Below are 12,496 nucleotides of genomic sequence, written 5' to 3'. Positions count from 1 at the left end.
GTACTGTAGCTGCGCTCACATTGCCCGCGCCGACGGACGCCAACCGCACGTTAGCTCTATGCATCGTTTCCTCTTTGTAGTAGCAGGGAGTGTGGCAGCGTTTATCACGGGCCTTTCGGAAAGTGCCTTCTGTAGAAGACGCCTGATCTCCAAGCAGCCCCCTTCCCCTCCCCCAAGTAGACTTGTGTGTATGTGTTCACTTCCGACACGGGGCTGTGGCGGCAAGCGCGTGACAATGGCCGACTTGTATTATTTTTGTTTGTTTTTTTAAGAAGGTCGGAGGCCGATATGGCTTCCAAACGGGTTCAACCTCTCAGAATGCACTCCAGGGCTAGACAGACCACTGTGTAATTATATCTTTCTCTCTCTTTAACATGTATTTAACAACATAGAGTATGCAGACACACATTAAATATATATATATATATATATATATACATATATATATATGTATATATATGTATATGTATATATATATATATATATATATGTATGTATATGTATATATATATGTATGTATATGTATATATATATGTATGTATATGTATATATATATGTATGTATATGTATATATATATGTATGTATATGTATATATATATGTATGTATATGTATATGTATATGTATGTATATGTATATGTATATATATATATATGTATATGTATATATATATATATGTATATGTATATATATATATATGTATATATATATATATATATATGCACACACGCACACAGTATATAAATCTATATAGAAAAGAATATATTCCGTGTATTTTCACTAGGTCACGTGCCTACGAAGTTCCGGCAGTCAAGTTAGCATGTTGGTTTTATTTCTCTTTTTGTGGTTAATTGTCAGTCACCTATCAATGTACTCTTGAAAAGAAGAGACGGTATGAAGCAACATTTGCAGGGTAATATCTTCGAGTCATCATTCGTTTAGTGACATTTGTTATTTAATTTCGCTTTGAGGAGGGAGGAAGAACTATGGACGGCCTTCCCGCAAACAATTTTCTCGTGCCAAAAATCCACTAAAAAAAGAAAAACGACTCAAGCCGTTTTTATGTTTGTTTTGCACTTGTTCAGCTGTGAACTGTAAACATGTAACTGTTGCCAGGTTTCCCAGTAGGCTACCAATACTAGGTACTATCATTTCTACTGTAACTAATTAATATTTTCTTTTCAATGTCTCACATCAGTTCCGTACATTTCATCAAGGGCCTTTTTATTCTGACCAGATCAAAAAGGAACACATATTTGAATGATTCAAAAATTAATAAAAAAAGGGATCTATCTATTCTTGCACAGTTTTTCAGAGGAAATTTGGTCCACCAGTTTGTCTATTGGGCTTTAAAAAAAGAACTAAAAAAAAGTCTAAAGTGTAATGTTATTATTTTTCTGTGTAGATACTAGCACGTTAGAGGAAGATGCCGTATATTACATGTATGGTTGTCGATGCGATGCAGGTACTGATTGAACGTCTCTTTTTATGAACAGAATGTGATTTGTATGTTGAGACATTAACATAATAAAAGTCTTTTGTTTTTTGTCCGTATCACAACTATCAGTGTTTTCATTATTCACTTCCACTGTGGCAGTTCCTCATCTTGCCAGCCGGGGGCGTCCCCTTTAACTACTGCTTTAATTAGGCTATACTGCTGTACGTATTTATATTATAAACTGCTGCTTTCAAATGCTATCAACTTTGGATATTTTATTCAAAACTTAAAGTATTTTATAAATGCTCTAAATTATAAACCTCGCAATATGGATAAAATATACTGAAACAATATATAATATGATCTATTGTGCAATCAACTCACTGTGGCCCCCTGTTAAGGGTAACATGATTTAACTTTTAAAAACCTGCAGAGGTCCCCCCCTAAAAAAAAAATTAATATAAAATACGACTTAAAAATAAAGGAATTATTGGTAAAAGTATTGGGACACCCCTTATGAATGCCCTGTGCTCTTGCTACAGTTACGCCGCACCAATCTGCACCTGTTTATTTTTTTAGCCTATTATTATGTGATCTTTCATGAGCGGAAAATACATTCATCACACTTTAGTTGTTTACCAAATGAAAACTTCACGCATGGAAAGACAAACACTCGCAACTGGGAAAATGGAAGCACTATGCTTAATGAAAGTGGCACGTAATGATTTGATTGACAAGTCAAGTCATGAGGCACAATTGACTTGCAATTTCTTCAATGAATATAATGAAAAACATGTATAAACTACTGCTTTAATTAAATGAAAACGTGCACATGAGTAATAATCGTGCAATTAAAATCTTTTTGTAAGATAAATAAGTTTGCGACTTTAACATTTAACATGGTTTTAAAAAAAAAATAAGTTTGAACTTTTTTGTTTTCGGTTTTATTAGCGCCCCCTTGTGGAGCGTTCTCGCATCCTCTTGACAGGCGCACAGCTGTGGAGGGAGACACTAACACACATGGCACACGCCCGTTTCTCTCTCTCTCTCTCTCTCTCTCTCTCTCTCTCTCTCTCTCTCTCTCTCTCTCTCTCTCTCTGTCTCTCTCTCTCTCTGTCTCTCTGTCTCTCTGTCTCTTTCGCTCTCTCACTGTGCACGCATGCACGCACGCAGTCGTCCACTAGTCGAATCCATGCAGCCTCCTTTACTCGACTGACGACGGCCACCGGAGCAGAGCACCAGAGCGGAGCAGCAGAGCTCCTCTGCGGCTCTTTTGGCAACAAACGCCCGCAACAGTCGCCTGGCACAAGTGTCATCGAGTGAGTAAGGTGGACGGGGGAAAGGACCGGATGGAAGACGGCTAGTGCAAGGTGTCCCAAGCGTGGAGCGTTTTCTTCCTTTCATTTTCACTGTTAAAGTGTTGGAAGGTTGTTCCCCACCGCTACCCCCCTGCGGGACCAAAGCTGTCACCGGCGGCTGCAGGCAGGCAGGCAGGCAGGCAGGCAGGCAGGCAGGCAGGCAGGCAGGCAGGCAGGCAGGCAGGCAGGCAGGCAGGCAGGCAGGCAGGCAGGCAGGCAGGCAGGCAGGCAGGCCGCCGCCGACGTCGTCTTCCATGGCGAACAACGGGTGACCCGCACTTGTCAGATTTGGACTCAAACTGCCAATTCGGATGCTATTTTGCTTTTTTCACGTGACGCTGAACAATTGACGGGATCTCCAGCAAGAGAGTCGATAGGAGGAGGTTTTTCATTGAAAGGTAGAAAGCAGGGCGATATGGCTGGTGAGTGGGGCTGGGGACGCCGGCCAAGGCTCTCCAAGGCTCCCCCATGCTAGCCGAGGCGGATGGCACGCTCCCCCATGGCAGCGCCAGCTCTATGAGGACAAGCGATAGCGACCCTCCGCCGCCCAAAGCCGCCGCCGCCGCCGCCGACTCCTCCATCCTCATCTTCAAGATGCAAGACGTCGTCATTCCCTTCTCGTCCGAGGTGCCCTGTGACAATAATGGGCAGCGCATGTGGTGGGCGTTCCTCGCCTCCTCCATGGTGACCTTCTTCGGGGGGCTCTTCATCATCCTGCTGTGGAGGACCCTCAAGTACCTGTGGACCGTGTGCTGCCACTGCAACGTTAAAAGCAAGGTAAGTGTGGCTGAACATGTTTGCTTCCATTTGTGCAAGGACCAGAGTTTCGGTTGTACTCTTTGTTGGATCGTACCCCAAATCATTGCGCCCCAAACAGTCCATAGATGTCAATGGGAATGCTTCTCTATGTGCCCTGAATTGACAAGTCACCAAAGATCTCCCGTGAAGTGCTTGAGCAGACCCTTCCCTGCTTCATTCGCCCAAATCTCAGCAGGGGTCGGCGGCAGGTCCGCTTTGCCAGCGCTTTGCCTGAGAATCACTCTCCCTCGCTCCCAGCTGTCTGTTTCATCCATGCACTTGTACCAAATAGTGGGCTACTTTGGTTTCAATCATGGTTCTGACTCACATGAGTGGGGGGGGCGTCAAGCGGTCAGTCCCCACTCCTCCCGAACTGCAGTGTGTTTTATTTCATAATGGCTGCGGCCGGGAGCTGCTTTGATATTTCAGATGTAAATAAGCTAGCCTTGTCGCTCCGTCTCAGGTGAAAGGAGAAGGGAGTTCGTTTTAAAGCGCCTTAATAATGGATGGATGGATGGATGGATGGATGGATGGATGGATGAGTGGCTGCTTGCGTGATCTGCTTTGACCTTGATGTGTGTCCAGTTCAAATGGAAGGGTGATATAGCAAAGATCTCCTCATGTTGCTTAGGTCATTTTTTTTTTCTTGCTGAGAAACATCTTTATCATCACAAACCTGACTACAACGAACTACTTTGAACAATTACATCAACTTATCAGCTTACTGATCTATTCAGAAAAAGGTCCAAATTGATTTGTTCTGGGCCTAAAGGACAAGCTTCCTTGAAAATCTGTTCATCGGTTTTCTTGTAATCCCACCAAACGCAGATGGTAATTAACCTGGTGACAACTTCCATGCTCGCTTGATCTATTTTGCCTCTAAAAATGTGTAAACACCAGTCGCGTCATCGAACAGGCCAAATTAGATTTTGATGAAACGGCAACGGTTTGCCATTTGGTCGGCTTTTTGATCTGCCTTAGAGATAAAATAAAAAAAAAAAAAGAAACCATGTTAGAGCTTCCACTCTATTCTGGACGGCTGCGTTGGGTGACTTTGGTGGGCTTCACACTCGGCCGCTGAGGGAAGAGGCTTGTTAGGAGTATTAGAGAGGCGGAAACAGGATCCGCCCGCGTTCAGCTGACTGGATCGGCCGGTCGGGCGGTCGGCTAAGTCCGCGAGTGTCAAGAACGAGACGTGTCTTCGTTCGGCTGCGGGTGGAAAGACGTGATGTGAGAATGCAAGAGGAAGGCGGAAGTGAAGCCGCCTGTTGCTATTGACACGCAGCTGTGTCCTAATTCTAGGAAGCCATTGGAGTCTCTGTTCGGGCTTTAAGAGGATCATTGTAGAGGGAGATCAGTAGATGCTGGAAATGTCAAGTGTCTTCCCAGAAACACCAGATAGCAACTACAGTGGTCGATTGAGAAAGGCCCCCGATGTTGTTGTTGTTTTGACTTTAATAACAGAACTGTGGAAAAAAAAACAAAAAAAACAGAAGCACCTGTCTTGCTTAATCAACTGGCCTTCTTGTCTTACTAAAACGCTTTCCAATACGGGAAAGAATCACTTAAGGGCTGCCTGCCATTATTATTGAATGGTTTTGCTGAATGTAAAGCTTGTTTTGTGTGTTTGCTATGCTTCTTCTCCTCCCTCTCTGCTGTTTGGTTATCTAATGGTCTAGTTGATGTACTCTGCATCATGCCACCTCCAGAAGTTCTTACATGATGCCTCTGCTAGTGGAGATGCGTGTGGGAGGGAGGAGCGTCCAAGCTTTTGGAACATGACGTCTGTTTGAGAGGCTGCTGGAAACATGGCATTGCTAGATTCAGAGGAAAAGACTTCGAATAGTATGGGGACCATCTCTGACTAAATGTTTTGAATTTAGAGGTAGGGAGTAAAATACGAGCCCGGCAGATTGTATGGATGTCGCTCAAATTCCCGTAGCTGACATCATTTTGGTCTTATAGTTGAACTTAATCATTTAGCCTCATGAATCAACAACAAATGATAAAATATGTTGTCTGTGTAGAAATAATTCCGCGGTATTTACATTTGGAGATCCTCAGGGATCATTATTGCTTCCCTTTGCGATTCATTGCACTCTCTTATTGTACTTTCTCGTTTAAGACAAATTTCAACAACATTCTCAGACTATTTAAAATGTTGCTCTTTATTGTCCTCACTTTGTCTCTTTAGCATTCCTGCTAACATCTGCTTCATTTTCTTCTCCTTGGTATCACACAGGCCCAATTCCATCGATTGCACAAGGGCAAGTTTCCCTTCAGCTTATTTCTTGCGCCGGTCACGTCCGTCCGTCATTGATTTACTGCAACATTATTTTCATTGGCATCCAATAAGTCAAGACATTGGCTCCAAATGATTCCAAAAGACCTGCACCAGGGCTTTTGACCACACCTCCCGACTCCTAATTCAGCTCCATCAGCTTGTAGTTCAGCTAAGGACACGGGGATGTTTACTGCTTAAGACCACATACTTTGTTTAATATCAGCATTTGATGTGTTGTTTATTCTTTGGAAGCACTTTGGAAGCGCCGTAAAGGTTGTTAATGAATGATGATGTTGCCCACGTGAAATTAGAGAGTACAAGCGAGGTACAATGTGTGTTTTGGCGAGCAGCAGCTGATGTGGCAGCTTTAAGCTCCTCCCCCTAGCAAGGCATAACACATGCGTGTTAAAGTGCACTTTGGAGATGACACTTGTCAGGATTGTACAATTGTTTCTGTCCAAACAGCTCAAGTAGAAGGTTGACGTTGCAGCGTACCTGCCCCCGCCCGTCTTGTGTAACTTCCACTCGTGACATTTAGCTTTGTCATCTAATCTAGCTCGCAGTTTGATGGGACTCTTTGTGGCATGCACATGTTCTCGCCTTTGCAATTGTTTCCCCGTGGTGAGCGGTCACAAATCAGAGCAGGTTTTATTGTAAATTCATTATTTGATTTAAACCGTTTTGTGAAGCAAAATTATTTTAATGGCTTGTGGGGCAGTTAGGAATTAGCCCTTTAAACCCTGCCTAGCAACAAGTGACTGGTGAACAGGAAAAAATAAATCAGAGTATTAGACGAGTTACAATTACAACTTTTAGCAAATGCTTTGAGGAATTTAGATGAAATGCAAGGAAGCACACTCATAACTCCGAGTACACCGATTTTCTGCTTGATTGTGTGTGTTCTAAATGTTTGTTTCTTGCCGCGCCAGCCAGCCAGCCAGCGTCTAGTGGGACTATTAAAAATTCATCCTGTCTGGTCCAGATTTTGATGTGCTGTTTACGTTGCCCACTCAGCTCCGGTGCTCTGACATATTCCGAGAATTCATAACAAATCCCGCCTTTTTTAGGAATGGAGAATCGGCGGTCTTTCCAGGACATTTGATATATTCCTTGCATTAGAATCATTTTTTCCCAAAGCAAAACATAGCGGCTTTGTTTGTGTAGTGCCTTGCTGTTCTCATGCTCCGGTTTAAATTGTGTTCTACATCCCATTTGATTTCATCTTCAATTCCCACAAGGCATCACATTTGTTGCTTGGACTCCATTCACTAGTTTAACTACTATTGTTTTAATACCGCTAGATAAATTCCACTTAATGTGCACCGACCGCCCAGTGATGCATAGCGGCAGCCTGAAGGGAATTTTTGCATCACAACAACTCATTTCCATAAGTGAACGTTGCTATTGATTTTGGTGCACTGAAGCTTGCGAGCATTTAATTGAATGCTTGGAAATCCTTTCCCAAGTATGTCTCTCTTCATCTCGACCACAATAAAATGAGAGGAGTGCTCTGCCGTTAATGCTAATGGCTCGCGTAGGTGTCTGCGCAGACCCGGTGTGAGTGGATGTGTGTGTGCGTGTGTTGTCGTGTGCTCGGCAACACACCAGCTGTGTTTTGAAGAGCTCACGCCCCGACGTCAGCTGTCGCTCTCGCTGACCTCGGCACTCACCAAAATAAAATGCCGCTATTGTAGCGTTCTGCCATAACAAGCTGGACGTACAGTTACATGCAAAAAAAGGGCTTATGATGTTTTTAAAAATCCGCAGAATTTAACAGCATGATGCCAGGAATATTTTCCCTCACAGTTATTACACCATAAGAAGCTGATATCGGTATGGCTGCAGTTTGTATTTGTGGTTTGTGCCAAGAATCTGGCAGTAGAGCGTGTCCTCTCCCATTGCCATGTGAGGAATGCCTGGCTGGAACGTGTTCTTGTGGTCGTCGCTCTCGCTGCAGGGTTCCCCTCACTTGCTGCTTGGGGTGTCGGGCGATGGGGGAACACTTTCCACCACAACAGCAATAAAGGTGTCAGCGGTGTTAAATTTAGCCGAAAGAAATCGAGTACTCACCGACAATACATCCAAGCCAAAACACATGTTCCAAGTTTTTGCTTTTTTCTTACTTAATATTGGAAAATAATTTTATTTTTGTATGGACTCTGAAGTCAACAACAGCTAACGATCATCTGTCTTGTCCCCCTCAATGGTCCAAAGTGGCATCTATGACTCATGAGTTATTCTCCTTGGAACAGCCACACTTTTCTCGGCTCTAATCCTTAATTCACCAGCCGTGATGTGATGGCCATCTAGGGACAACTTTAGTGCGCCGCGCTGATGTATGTTAATCCTCAGACGAGGAGCGGCCATATATCAAGCAGGACTATGTATATATATATATATATATATATCATGAGGCCGCTCGCGCACAGCTCCAGCCGGGCTCGTGGGCCCGCTGTCATGTTGTTATGTCTTCTTTGGCCCGTCAGCGTGCTATTAAAAGGACATCCACACCGCAGGAAGTATTGCTAGGTTAAAGGTTAGACGGGACGGGACGGGACAGGTATTCCTGGCTCCGCAGTGGAGGGGAGCATTTCCCCGATTGGAAATGTGCGATAGGTGATACGTGTCAAATTGGATGTGCAAAATAAATGTGCCGCTTGACACCAGCTAAGATGTAGGAGGGTGCTAGCTGCCTTGTTACCTTGCCATTTAGCACTTGGATGGCAAGCCCAATCATGGCTGACAGCTTTTTGTGTCTCTCCTGGGCTCCTTAAAAAGGAAAGTTGGTGTTTTGGTTCCCCTGCAGCCGTGCAATGTTAACACGTGTTGTTTATGGATGGAGCTCCAAAATGTTGCTGATGTCGTCAAAGGCCACATAACCAATCGCTGGCTCGCAGGAGAACGTAAACGCGGTTCGACTAATAAACAGTTAATTGTTTGAATTGAGGGATTCATTTTAGTGTTCCACGATTTGACTCACTATGATGTGAATAATATAGTCCGCCTATTTCTATCCATGGACCAGGAAGTAGTGTGCTAGTGAGCCAACAGAAAAACAAGTGGTGGCCATTCTCATTAAAACAGATATTTATTATTCAACATTTTTATTTCACTGCTAAGAAAAAAAACTGTGTAACCAAGCACAAATTGTCTTTTAATGAAACCAGAGTGTTTATCTAAAGCCTCATTTCATGGCCATTTGTGTTTGCGTATAAACAGTCGAGCCTTTTGCATGCAAATCAGAAATGAAACATCTTTTCTGTTTTTGATTACCCAGCGCTTCCACGAGCGCACGCCACCGCCCTAGCAATCGGGGTGAAATGTGGACATCGCAACTCGTCATAATTAGCCCTCGGATGGAGGCTCAGCGTCAGGGGCACTGCGGTGACCTTCAGAGATCTCGGCAGGCATTTCCAGATTGATTCTCACACACAAGAGCGTTGTCACTCTCTTAGGGGGTTCGGTGTGTGTGTGTGTGTGTGTGAGTCAGCTATCACTACGGCGACCCAGCGCTCGCAGCAACATGTCTGGGTTAACCTCAGTGAGGGCTAGGCTAATATTGCTAATGGTCGTCTTCCGAGCGGGCCGACGGCAGCTCGTTTTTCCTCAGCGTGCCAGCCATGTGCTGTGCCCTGTCTAAGAATAACTGCTATTATTTTAATAGGCTAATAATAATAATGTCAGCTGTGCTCTTCTGGATTTCAACTTCTCGCAGGGATTATAACACCACGTTTTGTCTAGTCATGGGAATCTTTTTTACTTGATATAAAATCAACTGGGTCGTGACTTTGCTTATGGTTTACCTCAGCCAAGGTGGTCATCAAAATAGGATCGTTTATGTTCAGCAGAAACAGCTTGCCCGCCTTTCTCTGATCCTCCCTGTCAAAACCAAAATTCAACCCCGGTTAAATCCCCAAAGTGAAATATTGTCACAGGGAGACGGATCTTTGCACTCGAACAAAACGACCATTCAGCGAATGTCCCGCGTGGCAGATAACAAGGACGGTGGGATGTTTTTACGAGCAGCGAACAGCATCTCGCTCGCTGAACACCGACCGCTCAGACAAACTTAGTTGGCCGTCTGCACATCGGTCTGACATTTTCCAGTCTGCCTGCACAGCACAAGTAACCCCCGCCGCCAATTACAGCCTCGTTTAGTGTTTTTTCTTTGCCCTTTGAAAATCCTTGAAGGCAGGAAGTGAGCGAGGAGGCCCCATTTGAGAGCGTGGCGAGGTGCGTTAAAAGGATGCGCTTCGAACGGCGGCGTGTGCCGAGGTGCGGGATGATGCGTACGGATGCGTCGTCGTCGGCGGATGATGTGTAACTGACGCGCACGTCGTCTTTCATTGCTTGCTTCATCTCTTGACACATTTTGACAAGCGTACAATTTACCGCCATCATCACCCGGCGTCAATAATATCTTCCAGTTGATTTCATCTTCCACTTCTATTTGTTTATACAGCTCTTGTCAATTGTGCAATCGTCCCGAATGTTGTGAGCGGTGAGCGTCTCTATGCGAACGCACTTTTTCAAAAGTCTATTGCAAAGGGATTAGTTGTAATATTCAGACCGGCGGTGTGAGAGGTGGAATCCATCGGCCACACTTGCCCAGGCACAATTCCCTGATTTGGAAGCTTGTATTAAACAGAACGGCAGGCTATTCTGCGCAAGCCAAGGCTGTTCAGCACCACGGAGAGCGCCGGCGGGGACGACTAAAGTAGACGAGAGTGGCTCTCTGGCTGCTGTTTAGTATGATCAAGTGCTTGAATGTCATCTTGGCTCTTTGTTTGAACCTTTTAGTTGATTGTTTGAGCAAACACCGAGGTAAAAAGGGAGCGATGGTGCTTGTCTCTTACTTGGAAGTAGATCGTGTGGTCTGCGGCAAGCATTATTAGCTTTGCAAAGGCAGAATGTTTCATGTGGCGCTGCTTTTAAATGCCAATGTGCCTAATAAAGTGGCCAGTGAGTGTGTATTAATATGGAATGGGAAAGCAAGACAGACCACAATCCATAATGGATTCTTTGACAGCCATTCGTCTGACGTGAAGTGATTGTAGTCTACTGATTGATTTTCATTTCATGTCCTCTTAAAATCAACACAGATTTTATTTAGAATGGGATTAAAAACAATTCATTGCACTTTGGAATTTAACAGCATATTGCATGTTAGATTTAATTAAAAAAAATTATAAATATATATTCATGTTATTATTATTATCGTTAGTCATATTTTAAAGTTGAAACAAATTGAATAACTTCACATTTTATTATTATTTATATCATTAGATTACTATAATTTATTTGCGACCTGTTATTTCATCATGAAAATAGAACATGAAAAAAAATATAGATTGTCAAAAGTTTCACAACTTTCAAGGTGTATGACATCGACTATAAACATTATCATGCAAAACCAGAAATATTTCTCATCCCCAAAAAATGATAATGAGAATATCCCTCGTGTTCTCATGCAAAACCAGAAATATTTTTCATCCCCAAAAAATGATAATGAGAATATCCCTCGTGTTTCATTCAAAAAGAATCATGACTGGTGAGATGAATACTTTTTGTTGCAGAGCGGCGATGTCAAAAAACAAAGCAAGTGACAAAGACAGTCATTTGTTTGTCAAGTGCGAAGCATCTCGGGAGTACGACACGGCAGACGGATTTCCAATAGAGACCATTTGTTGGCGGCCGCGCTTGTAAAAAAATGTGACAAGCAGGCAGGAGTGGGTTGGCACATGTGCACAAACAGCCAGTCGACCGTTGTGTCAGTAAGCGGGGGCGTGGGTTGGAGGAAAAACAGCCCCCCCTCCCTTCCCACCACCCATACAAAAGAGGCTTTAACATTCCGAGGCGCGCCGACAGTGCTTTCTTGTCCTCCTCGTTGTTCAGGTGGGCCGAGTGGCGCTAACAGACTTAGCCACGCGCCATTTAACAACCAGAGACGTTGATGTTTGGATGCTCACCCCGATGACAGCGACGTCAGGCTTTGTTCATTCCAAAATGCTTGTTTCATTCTTGTCTGACTAAAATGTACCTGACGGGTTCCAGAGTGCCAATGCTTGACTTGTGCCGACAACCCAGTTCATTCCTTGCGCTCCAACGGAACCAACTCTTGCAAAAATACCTCGCGTTACAAACGCTCCTTTTAAATGTATGGAGCATTTAACATAAGCTTCAAGCTGGAGCTGACCTGACCTTTGAACCTCAGCACTGTTGCGCATTCTACTCGGAATCTAGGTCACTACGTTGATCGCTAACCCCGATACCCGATAAGCACATTCAGACGCGATCCGCCACTGTCACTGCTATTGGATCGGATCCGTCTCCAACTCGATCTGGGATCTTCTTCTTGCGTCTCTTTTCACTTTGTATATATATCATGGTTTCCCTTAAGGATGCACCTCCTCTGCTGATCGCACCAGAAATGGAAAACCGTGACATGTCCGCTTTCACCTGTCTCCACTGGGGGGGTCGAGGTGGCGAAGGTCGTGGGAGAAATGGACCTGTCTGCATGTTCTCATGTGACAACTCCAGCCAGGGCTACTTTTTTTTTTTTTAATTTGATTTAGCTGCTAACCATTCGAGTCTAGCCACTGCACCCATCCCCCATCCC

At 44.1% G+C, this 12,496-nt stretch overlaps 1 protein-coding gene across 10 annotated transcripts in view; it reads left to right on the top strand.

Annotated features, from left to right (window-relative positions):
* Positions 1–3,209: 3,209 nt before the first annotated feature.
* Positions 3,210–12,496, top strand: part of kcnma1a (potassium large conductance calcium-activated channel, subfamily M, alpha member 1a) — a 106,638-nt gene continuing 97,351 nt past the window's right edge. For all 10 annotated transcript variants that reach the window (XM_061285439.1, XM_061285443.1, XM_061285437.1 and 7 more), the window contains exon 1: positions 3,210–3,572. In XM_061285439.1, coding sequence (XP_061141423.1) covers positions 3,264–3,572 — 309 coding nt within the window. In that variant the 5' untranslated portion in view covers positions 3,210–3,263. The remainder of the gene's footprint in view (positions 3,573–12,496) is intronic.

This window comes from Syngnathus typhle, linkage group LG8, assembly GCF_033458585.1.
Source record: "Syngnathus typhle isolate RoL2023-S1 ecotype Sweden linkage group LG8, RoL_Styp_1.0, whole genome shotgun sequence".
Classification (NCBI taxonomy): Eukaryota; Metazoa; Chordata; class Actinopteri; order Syngnathiformes; family Syngnathidae; genus Syngnathus; species Syngnathus typhle.
The sequence above is the reverse complement of the archived record's forward strand: the minus strand, read 5'-3'. Positions and strand labels throughout refer to the sequence as shown.